General features: G+C 34.8%; 1 protein-coding gene across 1 annotated transcript in view; it reads left to right on the forward strand.

Annotated features, from left to right (window-relative positions):
- The window catches only part of NETO2 (neuropilin (NRP) and tolloid (TLL)-like 2), a gene marked incomplete at its 5' end in the record, with an annotated part of 17,650 nt that extends 12,949 nt beyond the window's left edge, over window positions 1-4,701 (forward strand). The window contains 2 exons of the mRNA XM_009875762.1: window positions 489-602; window positions 3,720-4,701. Coding sequence (XP_009874064.1) covers window positions 489-602; window positions 3,720-4,300 — 695 coding nt within the window. The remainder of the gene's footprint in view (window positions 1-488; window positions 603-3,719) is intronic.
- Window positions 4,702-9,662: the final 4,961 nt, after the last annotated feature.

Below are 9,662 nucleotides of genomic sequence, written 5' to 3' on the forward strand. Positions count from 1 at the left end.
TTAGATGCCTCCAGTTACTGAAATCTCTTGAAATTACTGAAACAGTCCTCCACAAGCTGAAATCTGATTTGCCTTAAGATATTAATGGGCTCTAAAATGCAGATGTTCAGGAACCACTTCACAACATCTACATAGCAGATGCACAGCAGACTGAATAAATAGATAATTGATGGTGAGCATGTGATTTTTAAGTATTAAGTTTTTTAAGACAAGTATTAAAGCCTTCTTCCATTATCAGCGTTGTATGACTATATCTGCTATCCGTTTTGAGCAAAATTTTTTTTTGCTTCATTGATAATACACCTGAAAACAACCACACGAAAAGAGAATAAATCTTCTGATAATTAGTGATGCACAAGAAAAGCAACTGTATTTCAGAGCTAAAAAATGAGTAGGCATGTTAAAAAAAATAACACTAATTTATTAGTTTTATTGCAGTGCATCAGTTACTGAAAATTCCTAATGTTTTCTTTTTCTTCTCTCCTCAGCTCCTTGCTCAGGCAACACTTACTTCTGCCATAGCAACATGTGCATCAATAATTCTTTGGTCTGCAATGGCATTCAAAACTGTGCATACCCTTGGGATGAAAATCACTGCAGAGGTGAATATAGTGCAAAGTAGCACCTTTATGAGCTAGGCTGGTCAGTTTGCCTTTCAAGAAAGTCATTAAATGTCTTTTTCCTGGAAATATGCTGAAGACAGCTATTCTACTAATCTCAGGAAGGTGTTCCAAATTTTTTATTTAAACTCAGGAAACATGTAAGCATCCTGAATACTGATCTTACTGCTTTATAATTAAGTTTCTTCCTCTTCATCATATACTGTATATTTTTAAAGGATATCAGCCTAATAGGAAATAGAATTTAGTATTTGGAGGTTGCATCTTAGCCTTCTCTAAACTTTAAATGAAGCAAAAATCATAAGGACATGCAATACCTTTTAAAGAAAAGAAACAGATGGAAAAAGACAAGCTATCAAGCCTTTCTCAAGGCAGAAATAGAAGCAATAGACAAATACAAAAGACAATACAAAGACAAATACAGTTTAAAAATGTTTGATTTAAGTCATTGATTACAGACTATCTCAAAGTAAACGCAACTGTTGCATACGGTGTGAGAAGGGTGGGCGGAAGAAGAATTGTTAGGCAAGGAGTCATCGCTGATGGAAAACGGATTCGAGTAAATCACTGCTTCTAGAACATGGGGTAGGAGAGTATTGTTGAAAGCATCACAGCTACAGTAAAGACTTGTTTCAGTATCAGGTTTTGTAGCAAAAATTCCCATGATTTAAGGAAATTATTATTCTGCTAAAGGACAAATAAAAAATCTGTGCTTCAACATTAACTGAATTTTCAGTTGGAACAAAACCAGTTTGAGGTTAAAAAGTCTTCTTACTAATAGAAAACAGTAAAACAGCAAATTAAGGTTTTTTACAAATAGAATGGCATAAATAGGCTTGAAAACAAAACTCCAGGAAGATTTAAATATGTACACCGTTTGAAAGAGAAACTGACTCTGCAGGAAGGGTCAAAACCTCTACAGAAAATCTTGAAATAAAAGAGATTTTCTGCACACAAATCCTGCTTAAATTTTTTAGTAAAGAATTATTAAAAAAACCTACTTTGAAGTTGCATTTTGGTTAAACAAAACAATTCACACCACTAAAATACTCCAGTGGAAGGTGTATTTTGGAAGTTTTCCAAATGACAGAGCTGATCTGTATTTCCCAAGTTTTCATTGTAAAAGTATGCTTCCTCTAAACAATCATTAGCTCTGCTAATATTCAGTGTTCACTCTTAAGCATCATTTCTAGATCTCTTCCCCATCTTTACCAGCTCCTTTCTAGAATTGGGCCTAGAATCCACACATCCCCTACTGCAGTATTAAAAAAGTAAATTTCCGTGAAAGCCGTACCACAATGTGAAGAAAGTATCTTTCCCAGTATTTGTAAATTGCTGTATCTGGTGCTGAATAACCTACTGTGCTTAATGTTGAATGCAATCTCAAGTCTGCTGTAATACTTGAACAACATATAATTAAGAGACAGATGAAGTCTGGATCCATATTGCCAGCTAAGGTAGACTTGAGGGAGACTGATGCAACCAAATGGGCAATATCTAGCATTAGAAAGAAAGCCTCTCACAACTGTGCTCAATTCCTGCAGGCACCCAGAGTCCTCTTTTAGTCCGTATTGATAGCTACCTAAATCTGAACATATTGTGACCTACTTTATGCTTAAACCCCGTGACACAAAAATTGACAAGAAGTTGCACACACTTGCATGCAACTGCTTTTAAGAGACTGGAGAAGACGTATTTCACATAACAACTTTTTTATTAGAATATCTTCCAAGAATTAAGAAACTCAGATGCAGATACAATTAAAAGAACGGCCATAGCGCTGAAATTCATACCTCCCACAAAGTATGGTAACACTAAGATCTAAGCTGAGCGGGACAAGGGGAGATAATCCTTCTTCACATTAAATGTATAAATGTAACTGAGTAAACAGTCTCTGAAGTAGACCTGTATTTCAGACATAACTTCTTGTTAGCCAGATCCTAAGCGTATATGGATCATTTCAAGAAATGGACAATGGTACATAACTCTCTCCATGCACTGTGAGCGGAGTACTTAGGTGCATAACACACATCCAGATACCAGGAGCCAGGTATCTGAAAATAATATGCAATATTTAGGCTACATTTTCTTCTACATAGTCTTAAATGTTTTTCTTTCCTACTAGCAGGTGTTGCAGAATCTCAGTGCAGAATTCTCTTAGTCCTCTAGGACAAATATGTTTACAGAACAGAAATCCAACTAGAACATTTTAATCTTCAAATAAGAACTTTAAGTATGGAAAACCATCTTGTTCTGATGCTGCCATCTTGTGCGTTTTCATATGAAGTACTAGCCAAAAGTGCCGTATGGTTTAGGTGGCTGGGTTGGTTCGTGTCCCCTGCCTCCCTAACCTTCTGCCTTTTTTTTTTTTTATTCCAACTGACTTGATTACTGGACTGTTAAAATTGGAATGTGTCCGTGCCAAAATTTCTGTATTAAAACAGGGATAACAGGCTTGTACAATAGACACAGTGATTACATTTCCAAGAGATGTGAAAACAAATAGTACAGTTACTCTTACACCACGACTATGATAATATTTCACTTTTAAAGTCCCTACCCCACATCAGCCTTTTTAGCCATCACTGCACTTGTAGCAAGTGTGGGTAGAGCCCTTCACATATCTTCATTCGCAAAGCCTAGCCATGATGATGATGAAAGTACAACTAGATAATTTTAAATCTAGGTTTCCTTCTCAAGAATGTTACCAGCTGGAGCTAAGAAGTGTCATCTGTAGCTGTATTTAACCTCTTTCAGGTTAATTTAAACCAATTTAACTCTTGGCTTTTGGAATATGAACTGATCAGTGTCAGTTCAGGATTGAAGCCACATCCCAGCCGAGTCAGCCACAGAGCTCCACCTGCCACTGAAGGGTCATATGGCAGCCACTAATGCAGACAGGGAATTAGACTTGCTGAACAAAGGCACAGATGCTGTGTGATAAATCCCGTTGATACACAGGTCTAGTCTCCAGTGCCATTACCGTTTCATTAACACAGCACTCCTTGTGGCCATCACAGTTCAACTTTGTTTAGATACATAATGAAAAGTGTGGAAAACAATAAAAGCATTATCATAATCCATGTTTTTTCTTTGCAGAAAAGAAAAAAACTGGGTTGTTTGAACAAATAACCAGAACTCATGGAACAATCATTGGCATCACATCAGGGATAGTTTTAGTTCTTCTCATCATTTCAATTCTAGTGCAAGTAAAGCAGCCTCGCAAAAAGGTTATGGCTTGCAGGACTGCTTTCAACAAAACTGGTTTCCAGGAAGTATTTGATCCTCCACATTACGAACTGTTTTCACTAAGGGACAAAGAAATTTCTGCAGATTTAGCAGATTTATCTGAAGAACTTGAAAACTATCAGAAAATGAGGCGCCCTTCAACAGCTTCCAGATGCATTCATGACCACCACTGTGGCTCCCAGGCCTCTAATCTAAAACAAAGCAGGACAAACCTCAGCTCCATGGAACTTCCCTTTCGCAATGATTTTGCGCAGCCTCAGCCAATGAAGACATTCAATAGCACATTCAAGAAAAGTAGTTACACTTTCAAACAAGCGCATGACTGCCCTGAGCAAGTCATAGAAGACAGGGTGATGGAGGAGATTCCATGTGAGATCTACGTTAGAGGAAGAGAAGATACTGCACAAGGTTCATTATCTATTGACTTTTAATTTCCTGGTGAAGGTGGTGTCAGTGTATATAAAAAATACTGGTGTACAAGACAGTGTATATATTAAAAATGTACTATATGCAGCGTGTGAGATGCACACACTTTTAGCTTATTATACTTCGTTTAAAAACAAAAACAAACAGTCTTTAACTAATTCTTGCTGGAAGATGGTGGGTTTCCTCCCATCTTCCCAAGCTACCTGTCTAGTGGGGGAGTAAGACAAAGACTTTGCATGGAAATTGTAAGTTAAGGATACTGGAAGAAAAAAAACAACTACTAATCATTGAAGATTGAAAATAATGACTACTATTCTCTTCCTCATATAATTTTATCTTCTTTAGATGTCTGCTTTTCAAGACAATTTTAATACCTCAGTTAAATAAATAAAAGTAGTTAAGTGCACCATGTGTATGTCAACATAGGTGTCTTATTGTATTTGTCAAATTGAGAGTAGAGTTAGTGTTAAGTGCCAGTTAAGACTCAAGAATTATGTTACAGCCATCTGTTTCATCTTGCCTACACCACTTATATTGCCTTTAATTATCAGTTCCTCACACTACACTTTGTGAGAAATAAGTGAAAAGGATTACTGCCTTTTAAAAATATTGAGTTATATGAATTTTAGCGCATTTGGAAATACAGGCTTTGTAGCTTTTGGTTAAAATATAAGTACTCAAGTTATTCTAGATGCAGACTTTTACAACAGTTTTCATTCTAGAAGGTTTAGGAGTTTAAAATATTTTGCTATATATTATAGACCCATATGGCTCACTGATTTCACTGCTCTAGTTTGAAAGCAACTTTGTTCCTGTGTTTTTCAAGTATTTACATAAATAGACTGTACTGTACACTTGTCTCTTAAAATAGCCTTTTACTCCTTACTGCAGCCAATTTTCCCTACTGAAATCAGTGATGATACTTCTAGATCATGTCTTGCTTGCCTGAAGAGAACTGCTCTGAGGTCTGCGTGATTACCAAGGTATATAAAGATACTAGAAACAGAGAAATCACAAAGCAACTTTTATTAACCCTTATGGAATCCTTCTTCTGCCCCTTGTTTCCACTTGCAAAATTGCACATTTCATACCTTTTTTAATGGTGGTTTGGACCTAATTTTAAAATTTTTACAATATAAAAAAATTTATAGAAGAATTCTCATTGTGGTTTTTAAACTTTTTATATAGTTTGATACTGTACAGACTATTTATTAAATGAAAATCTAGCACCTGTACAGCCAGCTTGTATCAGTGTCCCTATTAGCAGCGCTGAATAACATGCAGTGGCTGCTGTGTACACTGCAATTTGCCAAGAATACTTAATATGACTTCCACATTAGCCTACATTTTATTCCCTGTTTTCTTTGGGTTTGTTCTGGTTTTTTTTGTTTACAGGAAACCTTTTACGTAAGGTGACCTACCAGCTTGCACTGAGCATATCTTTTATTTACAAATGTATGTAAAACCATAATGTTTGTAGCACTGACTGTAGTACAAAAAAGAATAATATTAACATACAAGCCTAACAACTGAAAAAACTATTCCCTTAAATAAAAGATGAGCATCTGTAATCGCAAATTTTCATTAGAACAGCAAATTTAATTATTATTATTTATAAATGCTTAAAATGCAAAAAGTTTTAAGGGGGGGAAAAAGTAAGAGTGTGTGGAATTGAGTATCACCAACACTTCCCAACTTCAAAATTAACGCTGCCGGATGTCTTGAAGTAACTTAATCAGAATCTCATAGGTCAGACTTGGATAAAAGTTGTAGAACTAAATCTACAGCCAACACAAAAATAGAAGTGACTGAGAACCATGATTCTTGAGAGTTGTGTAAGGAGATGTCTGCATTTACATATATGATGAGAGTGGTATAAGGAACTCAGACTTAACACTGTTACTGACACTGAAATGTTTCAGTGATCACAGAAATGCTAAGTTGTACTTAAAATGCATGATGAGAGTCTCTCGTCTTCTATAGACAAGATGACCTTCATAGTGCATACAAATCATAATGGCATACTATAAGAATTACTGTGTATTTTTATTAAACCTATCCAAAGAAAGGTTATGAAACAAAGCTGTCTGACTTTCAAGAAAAAGTGCGTGTCACATGACCATTCACAGAATTTAAGTCATTAAAATACACTTTGTTTTGGTTTTTACTTGGTAGAGGATTCTGTGTGTTAACAGCAAATCTGCTAAATGAGGAAAAAAGGCTTGCCTTATTTTCAAATCAGCTTAGTCCTTAAATAATAAAATTCTTATATCAATGATCATAACAGCATATAAGTTTCCAAACCACGTAAGTATAATCCTTTATCTGAAAGGCTACCAATAGCAAAAATAATTTAAAAAAAAAATAAATCTTAACACCTGAGAAGCCAAGAGTAAATTACTGCTTGAGATGGACAATTTATGGATATACTGAAAGACATCTACAGTTTGATCTTCCTGTATGGTCAGTCTCTATATCTGTTCACAGTAAAGCTCAGTCAAATCCATTTACTTGTACATGTCCGTATTTCAAAGTTTATGTATGAGCCCTGGGATTCCTCAGAAGGTCTGTAGACTGTTTACCAAAACAAGATTCCTAATCTATATCAGCCTGAAAGATAAGCTGATTTTACATTATTTGAGATCACACTGTTACGAATAAATATTATTTATAATGGGGAAACAAATTTTAAAACCAAAAACCTTTGAGTTGATTCTTTCTTCGAAAAAGAGTATTTATAGCACCTGTCTCAATCTAACAATATAAAAGCTACTATCTTTAAGACTTCTTCTGACAACCATCTCTATATAGTGTAAATCCCCCCTACAGATACACAAATAGATCACATGTCAATATGCTCTAATATGTGGTTCTGTGTCACCATGGAACTGCGAGTTTATTTTCACATTCAAATTCCGTTGCTACATTTTACAGAATCAGCTTAACAGAAATCTGTTTTCCATCTGTTTCATAGATCAACACCAACAACAGTCATTTGTGAATTTTCGACTTGTTTCCTCTTATCTCACTACTGAAGATAATCTACCATATACCAGATAAACCAGCTTAGGTTTTATAAGAACGTTCTTACAGAGCCAGACTCAGGGGGAAACAAAGTAAAATATCTTTGTATGTCTTTCCATTACCATCACATAATTTATGCTAATAGATTTTATACTGGAGAAACCCATAAAAATTGTGTCAAACTGTTCAAGAAGGAAAAAAAAGTATTATAATAAACTAAATAATATTAAGTGCCTAATGCCTACACACCTCAAAAATAATTTGCTGGTTTGGAATCTGAATTATGCCTTCTGAAGAGTAAAAGCTGTCAATGCTGCCAGTATACTTCAAAAATGCACATCATGCCCTTTTCTGTGAACTACTCCTCCTCTTGTCAAACACAGATTTCCTAGCCATCTTGAAAGTGCTAAATCTTACTTCACTATTTTATCAATTTATATATAGAAATATAAGCATATTGTTTCTATCTTATAATTGGTCTCAAATACTTTATCACCTGCAGAAAAGTTGCTTCTGTCTTCCTTCCAGATGTATTTAGGAGTAAGACGTATATTGTTGAAGTATTTACGATTAAGTCACAGCATTTCAGAGTTTAAGCACTGTGTTAGTTTCTGAGTTTACACTGCATCTTATTTTCACCTGTAAATTAAGAGACTACAAGGAAAACTCAAAGCTCACAGGATTATCTCCTTAACCTCAAATGATTAAGGCTAAACTTGAACAGAGTACACCAATGTTCTAATACTCAAGGTTTAGTATTTTATGAGGAATTAATATCAGAATTAAATGGGTATGTGTTTTTATGTGAGAGGGTTTTGTTTGCCCCTGGTTATCTCACTCAGTATCTCCATAAGAAGTGTCTTTAATAACTATTACTTTTGCCTGTAAATAACGTGAAAATCAGTTCTGCTGGCAGGGCACATCAAATTGTGCAAAAATTAAAGAAAGCTATTTGCAGAGAAAGAGGAGAATTCGAAAGAATTCTTTGTTTTAAATACAAAATGGGAGACAGTAAAATAGTAATCACCGGATGTTTCTGATACAATGTGTAACCCACTCTTCAAAGCACTCAAATTACTCTCAAGGTAATAAAGTACATAATTCTACTTAACCAATATGTTCAGTTCCCTTACTTTAGTAAACACCCTCAGCTATTAGTATGAAGTTTACTGGATAAAATTCTCAATTACTACTGACTGTTGTATTAAATGACACAGTGATTAATGGGGATGAAAAAAAGGAGGAAAATACAAGAAAGCAATTATGAGAATAAGATTCTTAGAAAAGTCAGTAAATCTCAATTGTCTTAAACATTGTAATGAATTTTCTGTTTGTAAAGAACAAATAGACAAGGTACGTAAGCAATACCACTCATTACTGTCTCGCTATGTTTAATAACTCAATAGAGCGACTGAAGGCCTGAAGTGAAGAAAAATAATTTTTCTGTAGTAATGAAAAACAAAGAGCTCTAGTAGAGTGAAGATGTTTGCTTTGCACTTACCAGAGGCAAAAGATTCTGCACAGACCATTTTATCTTCTGTGACTGTTATCTTGGGAATTCTGGAATACAAGAGTAGTACAAAATATCTATGTAAAATTCAAGTGTATAGTAAACAAATCAAAAAGTAATGGGTACTTAAAATAATCTTATACATTAGATATTTTTTAGAGCTCTGTATGACTCCTGAGGTTATCATATTCTCCCAGACATTTCTGTATTTATGACTGTTTTGACAAATTTGAATACAAGCACTCAAACGTTAAATCTGTGCAACAGAAGTAGTAATACCAGAAAACTAAGTTATTTGCCTTTAAGATCCAGAACTAATAAAGCTTCAGACTTGGAAAGCTTTGCTGTACTGCACTTTCCACATCAGAGCAGGAGCATGGATAGACATTAGCATAAGGGAAATACATCTTTTATTTGAACTAGCAGAATCCAAACATGGTTATTTCTTGTTAATCACTAGAATACAAACATTAAGTTGTTTGAGTTTTTTTTAATTGTAGTTCCAACATTTCTTTAATTATTAGCATCATAAAATAAAATGTTCCCTAAAGTAAGCATGTGGATTTCTTGCCTAGAAGGAGCTATAGCAGGCAGATTTAAATATTGCATTATTGTGTTTACAACTATGAAATACCTGCGTTTAACTCACAGAAGTATGAAAATGTGCATCACATATATTCGTGGAATAGTTTACATTACAATGTGTAACAACAGAATTTAATAACAACATTTCAGCAACATCCTGCAGCAGTACAGTTAGCAAATACTGATGCTCAATAGGAGAAATAGCATAAACACCACTTTTTCAGTACTCTCTCCTCCCCACCGGAACA

The sequence above is a fragment of the Apaloderma vittatum genome, unplaced genomic scaffold (assembly GCF_000703405.1).
Source record: "Apaloderma vittatum isolate BGI_N311 unplaced genomic scaffold, ASM70340v1 scaffold36448, whole genome shotgun sequence".
Taxonomy (NCBI): Eukaryota; Metazoa; Chordata; class Aves; order Trogoniformes; family Trogonidae; genus Apaloderma; species Apaloderma vittatum.